This window comes from Natrix helvetica (genome assembly GCF_964273705.1).
Source record: "Natrix helvetica genome assembly, chromosome: 3".
Lineage (NCBI taxonomy): Eukaryota > Metazoa > Chordata > Lepidosauria > Squamata > Natricidae > Natrix > Natrix helvetica.
In genome coordinates this window covers 142,983,865-143,002,606 of record NC_138549.1, presented here as the reverse complement: position 1 = coordinate 143,002,606, position 18,742 = coordinate 142,983,865, and the positions used below count along the sequence as shown (strand labels likewise).

The following is an 18,742-nucleotide window of genomic DNA, read 5'->3' as shown; positions in this document are numbered from 1 at the left end:
ATATTTTTGACAAAACTTGACTGACCATACTTCAGCTTATGTGACTTGCCAAGATCTACGCAACATTGCAGACCCCTCAGAGCAGTTGGTGATGGTCATCAAAGCCCCCCCTGAGACACAGATGCAAGTCTCTGATCCTGCAGAGGTAACCTTCCTGCTTCCAAGAATTACAGAGGCCATTTGGGGCCTCTCATCTTACACACTTAAAACTTTCAGAATCCAAATCCTCTTTACTATGTTTATCCTTTCCATTCCTCATTAGGTAGGAGAGGTTTCTGCAAGTCCGTTTAATTGTAGTATATCTTGAAACAGTTTGGTGACTGAGAAATATGTATGTATGATAGATCCAGGGAAACTTGGTTTATAAATGCAAGATTCTGTATGTGTGACTGCTCATCCATCCATCCATCCATCCATCCATCCATCCAATTCCTATAGCTGCTTAGCTCAACCAAATGACACTCTAACATATTGAGCTCAGTCTCTTTGAATACAGTTTAGCTGTATGTCATTGAGCTACATACACTGCAATATTTTACAATAATCAACTGGCACAAATTGTTATATCCTAGATTAGTTAAGCAATTGATAAGAATGAAATCCTATCCACTTATTGTGCTGCCCTGTAAGAAAATGTCCTTTTGTAGGATGAGCCACCTGAACAATGTTTTGTGAACCAAATATAACTGGTGAGCTAAGGGGAGAGATTTGTTGACATAGTGAGGAAAGTTTGAGGCATGTGAAATAGAGGTTATACATCTTGGGTTAGTCTAATAGAATAACTTACTGTCTATTTGGAGCCAAGTATGATGCGCAGAATAAAGTTTTTTGCAACCCTTTGTTACCTAAGCAGTTAACATCTAGGTAGACGCAATGCCTTGTTAACTCATGAATAGCATTGTTAAACCAATATATAACAAAATAGAATGCTTCAAGTGGAACTTCTCCTTTCTCGTTTTACTATTTTTGATTTAATACATTTCTTTCTACAAAGCATTAAAACTATGAGCAGAGATCATTACAAAATAGAATGTTTTTCACTCAGATGCTGAGATGTACCGGATATCTCAAAATGTCCTTGCAGAATTTAGGAACTGTCTATTGTTATGAGCAATAATTGTCTCAGGCAGTGAAACAAGCCAAAAGAGTTAGATGTTTTTTGTCATCTAGTCACAAAGAGATAAAATTCTGAAGATTTTATAAAATTGGATGTTCCCAAAATATTCTTCATAGAAAAGGACTACAGAGGCTTACCACTACCACCCTCACAATAAAAGTGTATGCAGTCTTCTATGTCTCCTCAGATGTTCTTTTCTCCATCTCTGTTAGGCTTTCCAGGTTGCTGTGAAAAGTACTCAGGGCCCTGTTGATGTGTTCCTGTGCCCAGAAGAAAGCTCTGGTGTCTGTAGTCCCACCAAGAGTCCATTGAAAGTGGCTCCTGAGGAGCCTTCTTCAGAACCTTCACAAACAACACCCTCTGTGCTTCTACACCCTTCTCAGGATACAAGTTTGCCATTGCTGAGTGGAGACCAAGGTATGTCAATTGCTGCCTTAAGAATTGGCACCCAAGAGTAACTGAGGTCAGCAAGCCTTTTCAGTCAGATAATTCTGTGTCAACCTTGTGTTTTGACTTTTGTAGCTATGCATTTCCTAGTGTGGCCTTCCGGTAGAGCATGTACATAAAACTGGGAAGAACTCAAAAGCATGCTCAGAATTGTTTCATCTACAGTGTTTTGATTTTGTAGATATAATGCATCATGATATCTGAATATTTTTTCTGAAGCCTTCATTACCACTCTTATCAAGAGGAAAAAAAATCTTTATTTTGATCTTAGCCCTGTTTTTTCCACTGAACCCCTTAACTTTATTATTAGTTCATTTGCATTTTAGCTGTCAGAGTAGCACAGTGTAGGTCAGAGGTCCCCAAACTTGCCAACTTTAAGACTCCCAAAATTCTCCAGCCAGCTTAAAGTTGCCAAGTTTGGGATCCCTGCTGTAGGTGATAGATGTTTCTTCTTCCAGTTTTAAAACCATGCTCACCTTTTTCCAATCCAGCTTCTCTCAATATGTATATTCAGAATGTGAGTTGAATAAATAAGAAGATGGCTCAGGTACCGTATTTTTTGGAGTATAAGACACACCTTTCTCCCCCCAAAAAGAAGGTGAAAATCTGGGTGCATTTTATACACTGAATACAGCATTTTTGGCCTCCCGAAATCCCCCCCCCTTCATAAAAATGGACGTGCAGAGGGTTTGGGAGGCTTGCAAATTGCTCCTGGGGACTGGGGAGGGCAAAAATGAGCAAAAAACAGCATTTTGTGCTCATTTTTGTGTGTCCCCCCCCCCAGCCCCCAGGAGCACTTTGCAGGCCCCTCAAACTCTCTGCATGCCCCGTTTTTCACAAAAAATGAGGCATGCAGAGGGTTTGGGAGGTCTGCAGAGTGCAAAAACTATTTTTTAAAATTTACCTCTTCAAAATCTTGGTGCGTCTTATACTCCAAATAATGCAGTAGTCCTTGACTTATTACCCCAATTTGTCCCAAGTGAAACATTTGTTACGTGAATTCTGCTGCATTTTGCAACCTTTCTAGTCACAGTTGTTGAGTGAATCTGGCTTCCCTGTTGACTGCTTGTCAGAAGGTCACAAACGGTGACCACATGACCCCAGGACACTGAAACTGTCATAAATATGAGCCAATTGCCAGGTATCTGAATATTGATCATGTGACAGCAGGCATGTTACAATGGTTGTAAGTGTTAAAAATAGTCATAAGTCCCTTTTTTCAGTACTGCTGTAACTTCGAACAGTAACTAAATGAACTGTTGTAAGTCAGGGACCACCTGCAGTTTGTTCCTGTATTCCATCCAGGCTGGAGCTTTCTATCCTTACTGTAAGTTTCTCAAAGGATACTGAGATGTTTTAGGATTTCCATTTTCCTAAAGGTATTCCACACGTTGCCATGGCCGATACCATCAAAGGCTTTTCTATAATCAGTGAAGCACATATTGACTTTTTCTAGGTAGTCTTTAGCTTTCTCAGTTATCCAGTTGCATTGGCATCCTTCAATCTCAAAAGACTATGGTATCGTGCTCTGGAAAGAGGTAAAGCTGGAGTGTCCTCTCCAGAGTACAAGGCCTGGGTAGATTAATATGGAGGATAGACTGTTACCCAAACCGCAGATCCCTCCTCTCCACATCACTGAAATAGTCCAATGGAACGGCAGAACCGATACAATTGGTTCCAGCTGCATTGCAGGAGTTACCAGAAAGTGGTTGTACAAAGTCATGAACTGCTTCCGGGACTCCAGCTCCAGATTTTGCCTCGAGGTTGACTCCTGAAGCCTTTTCCAGTAGTGCATATAGGCACAAGGCAGTGGAGGTTTGTAATCAGAGTTTCCTTTCTCCTAGAACAGTGGTTCTCAACCTTCCCAATGCCGCGACCCTTTAATACACTTCCTCATATTGTGGTGACCCCCAACCATCAAATTAGTTTTGTTGCTACTTCATAACTGTAATTTTGCTACTGTTATGAATCGTAATGTAAATATCTGATATGCAGGATGTATTTTCACTATTACAAATTGAACATAATTAAAGCATAGTAATTAATCACAAAAACAATATGTAATTATATATTGTGAAATACTTATTTCTAATTACAAATAAATGAAATTTTGTCTTGAAGCATGATGTAGCATAGGTAACAATCTTAATATAACAACAGTAAACTACATTGCTACATTTTGCGACAGTATGCGCAATGTGAAATAGAGCATTGTTCGGCGCATCCAACCCATTGCACAGTTGAACAAAATGTGGTGAAACTCACTTAACGATGCTCTTGTTTAGCAACCAAAATTTTGGGCTCAGTTGTGATCATAAGTTTTCTTTCTTTTTCTTTCTTTCTTTTTTTCTTTCATCTCTCTCTCCCACTTTTTTTCTTTTTCTTTCTTCCTTTCTTTCTCTTTCTCTTTCTCTTTCTGTCTGTCTCTCTCTGTGTGGCTCTTTGTCTCCCTCCCTCCCTCCCTCCCTCTCTGTCTCTATCTGTCATTCTCTCTGCGTGTCTATCTGTCTCTCTCTCTGTATCACTCTGTCTGTCTCTCCTCCCTCCCCCCATCTCTGTCACTCTGTGTGTATGTGTGTGTGTTTCTCACTCACTCTGTGTGTGTGTGTTTGTCTTTCTCTGTGTGTGTCTCTCTCTGTCACTCTGTGTGTATGTCTGTCTGTCTCACTCACTCACTCACTCACTTAATCACTCTGTGTGTGTGTCTGTCTGTCTATCACTCCCTCCCTTTCTCCTTGCCTCTCTCTGTCTCTCTGTGTGTGTCTGTCCGTCTCTCTCTGATTCCCTCCCTCCCTCTCTGTCTGTCCTCTCACTCACTCATTCTCACTCACTCACACACACAGACACAAACACAAACACACATACTGTGGTCACCTTGTTGAGTATTCCAATCACATTTGAAACACTCAACAACTGGAATGCATTTATGATTTTTTGCAGCATTCTGCAGTCATAGGACCAAAATATATAGTTAAAAGTACCTGGCAGCAGCATTTTTCCCTGGGGGGCTCCTCAGAACAGCCCAAGACTGATGCCACCACATCTCCCCTCTTCGGGAACAGGTCCTCTTCAGAAGGACAAGGCTCTGCTGGTCCCCCTCGCGTTCTTCATCTTTCGGAGGGAAGCTTCTGCAGAAGCCCGGGCAAGTGAGAACAAGTTCCCGCCGTTAACGAAGACTCCAAGGCTGTAATTGTGTGGGATGGGGAATGCGAGCGCCTATGTTTTCCACGGCCTGGAGCCTTGCTGAGGCTCAGCGCGGCCGGCGATGACTCTGGAGCCCATCTGGGAAGATGAGGAACGCGAGGGGAACCCTGCTCCCTGCGGGTGGGCTCCGGAGTCATCACCGGCCGCCCAGAGCCTCGGCTCGGCTCCACGCCGTGGAAAACATAGACGCGCGCATAGACCCCATACAATTACACCCTCAGAGACTTCATAACAGTGGGAACTTGTTCTCACTCACCCGGGCTTCTGCAGAAGCTTCCCCCCAAAGCCCTCCGAGGGAGGAAGGGCCAGTTGGGAGAGGGGCTTTGGTCCTGCTCTGGGCTGTAATTGTGCGGGGCATGCGCGCGCCTATGTTTTCCACAGCATGGGGCCATGGCTGGAAGGTGAGGAACACGAAGGGGACCAGTGGGGCCTCGTCCTTCTGAAGAGGACCTGTCCCGAAGAGGGCAGATATGGTGGCATCGGTTTTGGGATGTTCTGCGGAGCCCCCCAGGGAAAAATGCCACGGAGAATGGCTTTTTAACCAGGCGGCTGTCAGAGAGAAGAGGGCAGCGTGCGCCCGTGTCTTAGGCGACCCCTGTGATCCCAAAGGTTGAGAACCACTGTCCTAGAAGATGGTTCTGCTGCTTTATCTGCCATTGGGGCGTAAAGCCCTCTTCCGCCTTTAAATTGACTGTCTTCTGCTGTAACCCTGGAAAGGGGCCCTTACGTGGTACTACTAGCCAGGCCAGCTGGACCAAGGTTTTTTAAGGAGGTGTTACTCCTCCATCACTCACTCTTTGTTCTGGCTTGTGACAGGCAGAGCCTGGCTTCCCAAACATTGGGCCCAGGCTGGTGGGTTTAGTTATCCAATATGCATCCGAAATAATATCTCTTGTTCTCTATTTGTTTTCCTAAAACCAGCTTAAATGACTGGTATCTCCCTTTTCATGTCTTGTTCTAATATGCAATTGGATGATCTTCAGTGTTATTTTACTAGGATATGAAATTAGGGATATTGTCCAGTAGTTTGTGGACTCTGCTCATTTTTGTTGTTACTGATATTTAGACTGATCCCTTTCAATCTGTTGTTACTCTCATTCTTCAAATTTGCTGGCATAGTTTTGTTCAGGCTGAGATTATACTGCCAAAATTGAGCTGGAAATGACTGTGCTAAGCCTCTGTTAGGCAAAACAAATTCAGCTTTCAAATCTGCCCAACTTCCAAAAGAAATAATTTCGCTCCATAGCAGTTCTAAATGTAAATTATGGCCCTAGTTTGAAAAAGCATGCCCATTTTTATCTTAAGAGAGAGGAATTCCGGTATCAAAATGCCATAAGGGAGGACATTCTATTCTGTGTTTTTATTTCATAGCATTTGCAATATACAAAATACACTAGATACAGAAAGGCTTGATCTTGAATTATGAGCAAAGAGCAAGCTAGATTTTCAAATACCCAGGCTCTAAAGCAAATACGTCCTTTTGCAATATGAATGCACGTTGTTGTTGGTCTTGCATTGTTGGTTCTGCACTTAAATCTTTTTGAAAAGATGTGCAATAAAGAGAGGAGGCATGGAAACAGATGGCATTAGGGGAGATGATATATGAGAAACCACATAGGACAGCAATGGTGAACCTTTTTTGGCTCGCGTGCCACAAGTGGGGGGAGTGCAGGGGGGTCATGTGCGTGCGTGCCGCACCCATAATGCAATGCGCAACCCCCAGTGCGCATGTGCGCACAAAAGGCATGACCCCCCCCATTTTTACATGCTTTTTTCGCCCTCCCCAGGCTCCAGAGGCTTTATAGGAGCCTGGGGAGGGCAAAAAGAGCCTCCCCCGCCCCTCCAGAGGCCCTCCGGAGGCTTCCCTGACGCCTTCGGAGCGCTTAAAACGACCCTCCGAGCAAACCGGAAGTCATTTCCGGTTTGCTTGGAGGGTCATTTTAAGTGTTCCGAAGGCTTCAGGGAAGCCTCCGGACGGCCCTTGAAGCCTCCGGGGGGGGACGGGGGGGCTGTTTTTGCCCTCCCCGGGCTCCTATAAAGCCTCTGGAGCCTGGGGAGGGCGAAAAATGGCTTTTAAAAATGGTGAACTCAGCTGGCCAGTGCGCACATGCGCGCTGGCCAGCTGACAGGGCAGCGCCTCCCGTGCCCTGACAAATGGCTCCGTGTGCCATAGGTTCGCCATCACTGACATAGGATATGGTAAGAGGGAAACTTAAATGCTTGAAGTATTATTCAGGCTGACATTTTGGTTTTTAATGCATATGACATACTACTTTGACCAAAAGATAACTATAATACCAATCTAGTGGGATAGAGAAGCATTGAGAAAGGTGACAAAAGTTGTGTTTTTGCTAACAGACTTCTACAAAGGCTCTACATAGAGAGGCTTTCTGGGGGAAAACTACAAATGAGAAAGAAAGGCAATGCATTTCTTGGTACATTTCTGTACCAAGTCTTAAGAGGAGTTTTTCTAAGAAAACGTTTTTACATTTTGTTTCAAATTATATGTAATTTATTCCTAATTTGTGATAGAGACCAAATCAGATATTTTTGTAGTTGCAGCTGAGCCATGAAAATCATTTATACAATTTTGGGAGAAGTTTTATATAATTGGAAGATTAAGCAACTTTGAGGCTTTATTTGAGATATTCACTTGGGATTAAAGGTGGGGGTATATCTATTATGCTGGTTCCTAAGTCTCCCCTTTATCTCTTGGCAGAACCTTTGTTATCTGGAGAGACTACGCTGCCTCTGAAGTGTCCCGGGGACGATGTAAACCTCTCACCATTGGCTTCCGTGGATGCCTTGCTTCTGCAGGGCAAGGATGACTTCTCAAGTTTTCTGCCCTCTGAATTCATTGCACTTTCACCACCCCAGACTCAGGACTATCATTTTGGGCTCGAGGAAGGTGAAGGCATCAGTGAGCTCTTTGACTGTGACTTTGGAGATTTCACCTCCTTGGATTTCTGAATATCCTCAGATTGGGGAAAGAGGAGCGCCACCTGGTCAACTCTACCCTACCACGGAGGGGATCTTCTTGCAGCTGACATCTGAACATAATTCCAGGGCTAGTTGTCATCTTCAAGGCCAGTGTGCTGTAAATCAGATGCCAGGGAAGAAAAACGGCAAAATGTGGTCTGGCATCAATGACAATGAGAGCACTCAGCTCCTGGAAGGGTTGCTGCCTTTTGCTGGTCATCTCCCTGTAATTGAGGGAGATGGCTGTGAAGCTAATTGCTGCTGTGAATGTTGCAAGCTTGTTTTTGTGAGCTGATTGAGAGACAGCAGGCACCACCTCAAGCCTGCTTACCCAGGCCCAGAGTAGTAATAATACTTAGGAATAGGTGAGTAGGGTCACCTTGATTCTCTGGTGCCATGTTTGGAATCTATAGGGATAGCTTTAGAGGTGCTGTTGCAGCAGCCTAGTTATTCTTGTTGAACCACTCCTTTCCCTGAATTTCACTTTAGAGAATACTTGGGTGTGGGCAGGCCCCCTTTTTTTATCAGGTGCTTAATTTTCTATGTTGTGAGCAATTTCTCAGTCTTGGCTTAGAAAAGCACGATGGTCAGAAGCCATCCTTAGAAGAGGGGGGGGGGGCTCCATTCCTTTCTCAGCAAACTGTTTGGGTTGTGTGGCAGAAGCACTGAGCACATTATTGTGAGGGACACCTTTCTGCCGGGCAGCGGTGGGAGAAGGTGACCAGAATGGTACTTCTCAGAACAGTCATTGATCTGTCCTCTTGCAGTCCATCTCTACCTGGTTGGCTGGCATTTTTAACCTTTTTACCTAGGACTGGGAAATTCTGTATGCTGGCAAATGATGAACCAGAGATTTGCAACTCAGTAGTTAAAACAATGGTCAAGTAGAAGAAAGAAAACCAACTGGATGGATAGGATGGGTGATACCATGGGAGCCTTGTGTTAAATATGCTGCTCAAACTAGTGAAAGGTAATGGGTAATTGGATATGTTAGAAAAGTGGGCATTTTTTAAAAAAATTGCTCTTTTTTAAAAAAAATGCTCTAGTTCAGGGTTGTCCAAACTTGGGAACTTTAAGACTTGTGGACTTCAACTCCCAGAATTCCCCAGCCAGCCACGCTGGCTGGGGAATTCTGGGAGTTGAAGTCCACAAGTCTTAAAGTTCCCAAGTTTGGACACCCCTGCTCTAGTTGAAAAGGAGAAACTGGCTTTCAAATAACAAGGCACCAAGAATGGTGGGGTGAATTGTTTCTGGATGCCGATGCAAACATATTTTTTTTTTCTTTTTCCTCATAAGCCTCGCCATAAAGCTTTAAGGAGGGTCCTGTACAGATTATTTATTTATTTTGTGTGTTCCTCACCTCCCACTATGGATATTATTTTGTGGAAATTCCGTTCCCTGGTAGAATACATCTCTATCTATCTGGGGATGTGATGGGTTTTTATTATGATGATATTTTTTTTTAATAGTGAGGTGCTCAATCTGCGTAGCTGTCTTTAGGTTTACAGCAGACAGAGAGCAAGGCAGAGGGGATACTGCTTGTCGTAGGAAATGAAGTTACTGGAACGTTTTGCTTCAGCAGGAGGAAAGGGAGGGTTGCTGGCTATTCTCCATGATCGTAAGGGAGGTTAACCCTACACAGTATTGTGAGACAGCAACCAACCAATGCCTTTGTTTGCCCCTTTCCTGTAAAGTGAAGGGAAAAACACTGACTCTTTCTCTTTATTATCCCAATCCCCATGCTAAGCATAAGGTGCGTCCAGAAATCATGGATTCATATTATTTATTTATTATTTATGTGGCTCCATCCAGCGTTCCTGGAAGATAAAGGATAGTGACAGAGAGAAATAGGGATGCATGAACTCAACATGTCCAGGTATGTGGAAAGAGACATTTTAAGTATCCGATTAGAATTGCTGACCTAGCAAGTGGCAGCAAAGGACCCGGGAAGAAGTAGGTTGTAGTCAGAGAGCATTGAACAGCGAAGAGATTCAATGTCTCATCAATATGTTGAGAGAGTATGACTGGTCAAGACAAGTGAACTGAAATGCTATTTATTCATAGAGGATGGACAGCAGGTTCATCTTGTAGAACAGTATTTCTCCACTTCATTTATTTTAAGGCGTGCGGACTTTTAACTCCCAGAATTCCTCAGCCATTCAATGCTGGGAATTGAAGTCCACGCATCTTAAAGTTGCTGAGATTGAGAAACACTGCTGTAGGGAAATATTTTGATATGTTGAAAGGGAGGGTGGGGGAGGGAAACACACACTGTGCTAGGATAAGAGTTTGTGGAAGGAATAGTTTTATTCGAGGTTTATCCATTTTGAGAAGTAGCTTTAGTTGAAGGAATGGGGCTTTAGCAGCAGATAAGGATGCCATTAGCTTGACTAGGAATTGTTCCTAGTGCATCACAAAGCAGTAATTGGTGCTGTCCCTGAGGTGCCTTCATAGTCCTTTAAGTATTATTTACTGGAACTCACCAAAGTGTGCTCCTCCATGTTAGGAGCGTATTTTGCTTTATGGAAAGGTAACCATGACTTGGTGTATGGCTTTGGGTGGGGGTTGTGCATTGGTATTCTTAACAGATGAGAGAATTACTAATGTAAAGCATTCTGACACCTAGTCCCAAATAATTTAAATTTCATTGGAGCTTTTTTAATTTTTTTGGACAAAGCCTGAACAAAAGCATCTCTTAACTGGGTCTTCTTTCAGGTAACACATATAAATATGCTTCCTCAAATCAAAATTCATCCGGCAGCGGGTGGTTGTATAAACAAATAGATACACACCGTGATTCCCGTCCTCTCTCCTCACCTTTCAACTCTTTCTCAGGTTGCCAGTTCCTAAGCTGAATCAAGTTAAAAATTATCTCTGTGTTGCTAGGCTCTGCGTAAGGAGAAACAGCTAACACTCTCCAAACATCGCATTTTCCACATTGGACATTTTCAACTAGACTGTCCTCAAGAAAGTTAATGCCGTGTTCTCTTAGACTGCACTACTTCAGAATAATAGCTGGCAAAACATGTTCTCTGTAACCAAGGTAGACCTTATTTTTTGTTTCAGATACAAACGAGAGCAATTTGATCATACTCACATTCATTACTGATCTCTCTAAGTGAGCCTTATCTGGATGCCTTCTGGATTTCCTATAATATTAAAAGTTAGACAAGTTGGCTGGGGCTGGTGGCAGTTTTCATTCAATTTATCTACAGAGCACCAGGGTTACAAATCTGGATGGCATTTCTGTACATAGGTCATCTTACCTTTATTGACACGTTTATCTTTTTGTAATGTGGGTATCTCCCTCTGCAGCAAACAGAGTGACAATCTGTTCCAAAGGACTCATTGATAGATTTATATCTTTTGATATATCCATTCTGAGCACATCTTGCTTTTACAAGGGAAGACAGGTGCTGCTTTGGCCAACCTCTTTCTGATGCAGCTCCTACAAAAGTCACTGTAATGTGCCTGATATTTTTTCTCTTTAGCTTACCTAGTGCAGGTACCAGCACCTTCCCCCTTCAGAAGAAAAAGGTCTTGCTAGAAAATAAGGGAAAAGATTCTCTAAAGACCGTGTTGATATTTGTCTACTGGAATATTCCAGTACTTTCCTGAATTGATGTTCTATTCTTACTGGTTGGGGGGAAATGCTATGATGCCAGGGCCCAGTTTTTGGATATATCAAAGCAATTAACCATACTGTATTCTTTACATTTTAGATAATTCTCGAATTATTTCCTTTTTGATAGTTATCTAGAATGTAAGGGGTACAGCATAATTATCTGTGGTAGAACCCCCCATAATTGTTACTACAATGTTGTCCTGCAAAAGTCCCTGAAGAGACTTCAGCAAAATGCAGTACACTATGATTCAATAAGATGAACAGTACTTCCATAATAAGTCAGAATTTGAACACTCTTCTTCTGCCTGCTTGGGATTGGGGGCAAAATTATGCATGATTGCATAACAACTTCCTATGGACCTTTCAAGTTTCCTCCAATTCAACAGATAAAATGGCCACTATCTTCCCTGATAATCTCAATTTTCACTTCTACATGCTGTTTATTGTTTTCATCCTTCAACTACAACATCACCTGCAACAGAAAGCTATTCCATAAACTTCTTACCTTACCTCAGTGTAGGTAACCCTCCTGGCTAAGATATCAGGATGTTGTTTGAAAGAAGGACGATCTTCATGCTATTTAAGAAACTCCAGCCCCTCTATTTAAAGCGGTGGATTGGAAGATCCTAAATAAACTGATGAGCACCATTGATAGCTGAGAAAAATGGCCAATGGTCAAAATCTTCAGTCTGAGAAAAGCAATCTAAATATTATTATTTTTTTAAAAAAGAGAACTTGAATTAAGGATGGAATGGAGAGCTATGTTGCAGGCAACCTATGAGAAGAGCATGATTTATGCAAGTTGGCCTTGCACAGCAGAATTGAATATTCTGTAATGGATTGGAATGGTGACCTCCAGATGTTTAGTAAGAATTTCCAAGCACTTAAGAATAAAGATCTGAGATCATTTGCTGCTGTTGTGATTAAAATGATTTTTGGAGAATCAGGTACATGTATGAACAAGAATGCCTGTTGCACCAGAAGCCTATTATAAGAAAACCCATCCACCCTGCCCTCTTCCTTCTAACAAGTTATCTTGATTCTGAACATGGTGACCATATGCACCCCAAATAATGTTGCTGCTATCGACCTAAGAACCAGGGAGGATTGGAGCCAGAGAGCTCTGGTACCTTAATCCAAATGGGAAGCACTTAGTATAGCTCATAATGCAAATAGTTCTACAAAGCCTTAAAATCTATTGGATCAAAGAAATAAGCCTAGAGTGCACATGATTCTCCTTTCAGCAGACTTCTTCTAGTGAGGAGCATGAGAAGTCCAGTTGGGCAAGTTCTTTTATTAAAATTGAAAGCACAGCAGAGGAGAAGGTGCTGTATCTATACCCCAGCAAGAGAACTAAAAGTGCCCGGTGTAAATGATGTGGATTCAAAGCATTATCTGGAAAAGTTGGGGGATCTTGTTGAGATGGCTAAAGGTTGCTGAGATATTGTTATAGTTCTTAAGGATTGCAACTTCTTTGGTAAGTTTCCAGGGCAGACACCCAAGATCCTCTGGCAACTGAGTGACCAAATGTGTTGCAAAACCTGCAGCATTTTCCAGGTGCCTGAACATTGAGGGAAGTGCACGTTTTTGTCTGTGCCTATTTTTAATAACAAGCCTTGTTCATGATTTGTGCCTTTAGTTTTAATAAACATTTCTAATAATTTCCTCTTGATTTACTGTCTTGATTATTTAAATATTGCATATTTAAATAATGGTAAGCACTTTGCACAGGTAGGCACTTATTTTAAGCATGTCCTGAGACAAAGCTGCTGTATTCGCTTCTATGCCGATAACTATTTGACTATTGGTTGCCTAGCAGTTGGGAAATGTACACATCAAAGTAGTAATAACAGCATCAGTCACCTAAGGCAGATCAAGGATACAGCAAGTGTGCTGCAAGATATCAAAACTACATAATCCATCAATTATAGAAGCTCGGCTCAGCTTCTATAAAGCCCACATACAGTGTAGTTCTCTAGAATATGGTGTAAGAGGTGAAATTACAGGATCTATTTATTGAATTTATTCACCAATTTGCATGACTGCCCTTTCAAAACAAGGATATTTGTGTGATGTGGAGCCAAAACCAATGAAATCTGATTGGGCATTCTAAAGGTTATATATAATCTCCAAAGCACTCAAATCATGTTGACAAAATGTAGTGACTTGGGGGCAATGCAATTTTTGTTAGGAAGATAAGCAGGTTACGGATCTACTACCTTAGCCCTTCCCTGCACCATGTCTTCAGGATACAAAATCCTGCTAATTTCAACATTAAACCCTCCAAAATAGGAAAGCCTGGTTCAACAACGGTTGGTCTTGCTCTTGTAATATCACCAGAATGATTTATACAACTCAGTAGCAGGCCTGGAGAGATTAAGTAGTGGCCCGCAAGTTGGAAGAACTATTTTCTACAATAAACATGTTCTGCAAGGATTGGGGAGAAAACACCAAAGCTTCATAGAAGCACATTGTAATAGGTCCGTGATGGCAAACCTCTGGCGGAGCCATATTTGGTGGCATGCCAGCTGTCAGCTCCATTTTTCGCCCTTCTGGAGAGCCAGGGGAGGCCGTTTTCATCTTCCCCAGGCTTCAGGAAAGCCTCCGGAGACAGGGGAGGGCAAAAAACAGCCCCAAGGGGCCAACTGGAATTTCAGAAATGATCCGTTTCCAAGGGGCGGGGGACACCGTTTTCGTCCTCCCCATGCTTCAGGAAAGCCTCCGGAGCCTGGGAAGGGGTCATGTGCGCATGCGCGTGGGGAGGTTGTGTCTGCATGTGCAGGTGGATGGGAGAGGATTGAGTGGGCGCGCACATGCTATTTTGGCACACTGTAAGAAAAAGATTTGCCATCACTGTAATAGGTATTTCTTGACTATGTCTACTGCCGTGATGGTGAACCTATGGCACGTGTGCCACAGGTGGCATGTGGAGCCATTTGTCAGGACTTCCGGTTTGTCCGTAGGGCCATTTTTCATCCTCCGGAGCCTTCAGGGACCTTCAGGAGGCTTCCCTGAAGACTCTGGACGGCTAAAACCAGCCCTACGAGCAACCCGGAAGTGACTTTCAGTTTGCTCATAGGGTCATTTTTTGCCCTCCGGAGCCTTCAGGGAAGCCTCCTGAAAGCCCCTGAAGGCTCCGTAGGGCTAAAACGCCCTACAAGCAAACTGGAAGTCTGTTCCTGAACTTCCTATTTGCCCGTAGGACCAGTTTTTCGCACTCCGGAGCTTCAGGGAAGCTCCTGAAGCCTCCGGAGGGCCTCTGGGGGGGTGGAGGCTGTTTTTGCCCTCCATGCTCCTATAAAGCCTCGAGCCTGGGGAGGACGAAAAAAGCACGCCCAAAATGGGGGGAAGCGCTGGTCATGTGTGCATGTGCACTGGGGTTGTGTGCATAGTATTATGGGTGTGGCATGCCCACACACACCTCTCCCTGCGTTCCCCCCGCTTTTGGTACGTGAGCCAAAAAAGGTTTGCCATCACTGGTCTACTATCTATGTTTCTTGACTGTTGTTGAAAAAGGGTAAACATTTCTGTCAAAGATAAAAAGCCAAGGCAAGTGATAAAGGTTCTTTGATATCTTGGGGAGTTGGGGGGGAGAGAAATGGGGTACTAATCAAAATATTTTTTGAATTCGTATACTCCCTAATAGAGACAATGGAAGACTGGATTATTTAGGTGCTAATTATCTGAACAAACTATCCTCCAAGGATTTTCCTGGAATTATTGAGATTAATCAGAATTATAAATAATCCTGCAACACAATCTTACCATGTGGACCCTTTGCACGGAGATCCACTTGTAGGCAGAAGGGAGGAGGATCTATCTCAAGTCTGAATCCTCAAGATTCCAGGTGATTGTCAGAAACAGCCTATGATCGTCCCCTGAGATAGTTCACTGAGGGCTAAAAATTACAATTTAGTGGTCCAACAACTGCTTAAGCAACCATATTTAATAGTTCTAATTAATAATAGCTTAAAGGGAATTTCCAATGTGTTTTAACATTTTAATAAATTGGATAAGGGTGAACAGGGAATTTTAATCAACATTATAAATGTCACAAAGCTGGAAGGGGTGATTGGCATACGAGATGACTGAATCAAAAGTTCCACAGGCTGAGTTATAACTAATCCATATTCTCAATATGGCACATCAAATAAAACATTTTTTAAAAATCCACATTAATTTTTAACTTTATCATATCACAAATATCTATGCCTTCCAAACCACAGGTTGTCGTCTTCTAATCCAAAGCCTTCTATTTCTTAGCAACATTCACTCATACAGAACAAACGAGCTGCAAAATTAAATTTCAAATTTAGTAACTCCAGTACTCTTACATTTTGTCAGACTTCATATTTAACTCATTCTTCCCCCACTTGCCATAGAAGTGATTCTCAAATAGTTAAAAGCTGTTATAGGGAAGGTGAGAGTCCTCTGTTTTAGCAACAGAGCAGAAAATGGCAGAAGTTAAAACAATCACAACAATTTGAAGTAGACCCACTGGATTTGTGGGAAAATTGCTTGCAGGGAATATTGCAGAAGTAAGCAGACAGTGGGAATGAATTAATGTGTTGGGATATTATTGCAGAAACTATTTTTCAGATAAAATGTATAGTAATTATTATAGTAACTGTTGTGGCCCAGCAGGAGCCGTTGGAGCTGCCACCAGACTCCGAGAGTGAGGGTCCCTATGAGTCGGCTCTGGAGAATGAGGAGGACCTTGGATAGGGTTCTGACTCTGAGCAGGGATCGGAGAGTCTGGTCGGCCACCAGGAGGCGCCTGAGGCATGGAGCAGCGGTGAGAGCCAAAGGAGGGGGGCTTCTGATGCCATGCCTTGGAGCAGTGGGGAGGAGTCACGGGACAGTGACTCAGAGATCAGCAGGGAGTTCTTGGATCCTCTTTACCGCCACGCCCACAGACGCAGGGAGCAAGGGCGCAGTTATCAGCGGTAAGGGCTCTCAGCTGCTGATAAGTAGACTCCCCTTCAGGCTATAAAAGGATTGACTGAGCATACGCCCTTTGCAGAAGTCAACCAAGGAATTATTCAAGAAGTTCTGTCTTGGAAACGTAGCATGCTGGATAGCTGCTATCGTGTCTCGTGTCTGTGAGCCTTGTCGTGGTGGTTTACTGCCAAGGATCTGTCTGTCTGTCTGTGCAATAAATCCTGTTAAAGTAGTATTGTTCCAGAGCGTGTTCTGTGTGGGCGAGGGAAGAAGGGGGGTCAGAACAAGTAACTATATTATATTATAGCTGATTGGTTGACTTTAAAAAACAAAGTAAGTTTGGACCTGTTCAGTATTTGAATTGAACATCATCTGGAAATATCACAGCAGCAGGCTAGACCCAGCAAGTCCAACAAACGTCTCTGAAGAAAACAAGAAATGAATATGTCTTTGAATGATGAACAGTTGAACTTGACTAAGGAGACTTAGTCTTACTAGTTTTTCCAAACAGGTCAAGACATTTTTCTGATCACATTTCTGTTGAGAAGAGAAGGAATTGCATCCTCAGGATTTTGTCACTATTAAAGTGCCTATTCACCAAAAAGAAATGGAATGAATTAATTATTTTAGTTATACCTCCTTTCTTTGCTTCCTGGACGGAGAGTTCAAAGTTCAGTTGCCTCTAAGGATGCATCCTGGCTGTAAAGAGAAAAGATCATTAGAGGAAGTTCTGCATCTCTCTTTAGGAGAAAAAAGTGTCTCTATGTAGTGAGCAAATAGTGCAACCTGAAATCTCAACAGATCTTGCTTCCAGTCTGGTTCTGAAGATCATCTAGAACAGTGGGTCTCAACCTTTGTAATGCCGCGATCCTTTAATACACTTCCTCGTGTTCTAGTGACCCCCAACCATAAAATTATTTTATGTTTTCCATATTTTTTCAAAAATATGTGTTTTCTGATGGTCTTAGGTGACCCCTGTGAAAGGGTCGTTCGATCCCCAAAGAGGTCCCGACCCACAGGTTGAGAACCACTGATCTAGAAGTAGCCAAGGAATTCGTGGTTGTCTCCTAAGCCAATCTTATATTAACAACATGTACAATCTGGTTAATCCATCCTAAGAAGAGGAAAAGGTTGAAGCTTCCTAGAATTTTGGTATTAATTTTATGTAGAACATTTATAGGCAGTCCTTCATGGGCTATGATTTTGGAAGAGTCACAATGCAAAGTACAAAAAAAAATGAATATGTATAAGTGCAAATCATTAAAAAGCATTAAAGTAATACAAAGATATGGTATGTGTTAAGTAATTAAGCTCTCCTTTAGGAGAGCGAGTATGCAGAGAAGCGTAATGAGAGTGATATGGAATAACACGCACAAACCAGCATACAGAGACACTGAATAGAATAAAAATATAGTAGTTTACTATGTAGAAATATAGAAGTATTCAAAGTCCGGTTAGCAGTCCAAGTCATACACGGTTCAGTAATTCAGTTATCAAAATACACAAAGTATAGCTAAACAGTAGCAAACCACAATACCTCAAAAATACACTGACCAGCGTCTAACAAAACACAGAGGGAGAGCTAACAACCATTCTGGCTCCCTCTTATGGCTGCTTGAGGTAACAAGCCAATTACATCTGTTAATCATTTAAAGTAACAGTAAAGTAATCATAACTTATATACATTGCCAAGCCAAGCCTAGGGTTACATCCCTAACACTATGCTATATAATAAAATGATTACAAGTATATGCTGAGTGTAATTAAAATGTGCCAGAGAACACGGAATCCTCCCCTCTAATTCCTAAAATATATAACTAAAGACCTGTCAGGCTCTTTACAAAAAAAAAAGCCATTATGCTAATTGTCAACTGTAAGAGTCAATGAAGGTGATAATGTCTATTGTGGCATTATCTCAGAGGGGTTATTCCACAGGTTCTGACCAGTTCTGGAGAACTGGTAGCAGAAATTTTGAGTAGTTTGGAGAACTAGTAAATACCACCTCTGACTGGCCTCACTCCCATCTATTCTCTGCCTCTTGAGTCCCACCTGGAGTGGGGAGGAAATGAGAGATTTTACAGTATCCTTCCCCTGCCATGCCTACCAACCATGCCATGCCCACCAAGCCACGCCCAGAGAACTGGTAGTAAAATTTTTTGAATCCCATCACTGCATTATCTGGTGATCTGGTATCCTTGAGTTGAGTTGAACCAGAGGTGGGATTCACTTACCTTCCCTACCGTTTCACAAATGTAAGTGCACATGCCTCATCTGCACATGTGCATGGCCTTCTGTGATTGTGCAATGCTGCGGCATTATGTCGGGGCAGGTGGGCAGACTATCCTGTAGTCGCCGCTACCAGTTCACCCGAACCTGAGAGAACCAACTGAATCCCACCTTTGAGTTGCACCATAATTTCCCTAAAACCC

General features: G+C 42.6%; 1 protein-coding gene across 1 annotated transcript in view; it reads left to right on the top strand.

Annotated features, from left to right (window-relative positions):
- E2F1 (E2F transcription factor 1) overlaps window positions 1–7,747 on the top strand; it is a 31,609-nt gene extending 23,862 nt beyond the window's left edge. Inside the window, exons 5-7 of the mRNA XM_081949643.1 lie at window positions 31–145; window positions 1,330–1,534; window positions 7,488–7,747. Coding sequence (XP_081805769.1) covers window positions 31–145; window positions 1,330–1,534; window positions 7,488–7,738 — 571 coding nt within the window. The 3' untranslated portion in view covers window positions 7,739–7,747. The remainder of the gene's footprint in view (window positions 1–30; window positions 146–1,329; window positions 1,535–7,487) is intronic.
- The last annotated feature ends 10,995 nt before the right edge of the window (window positions 7,748–18,742 follow it).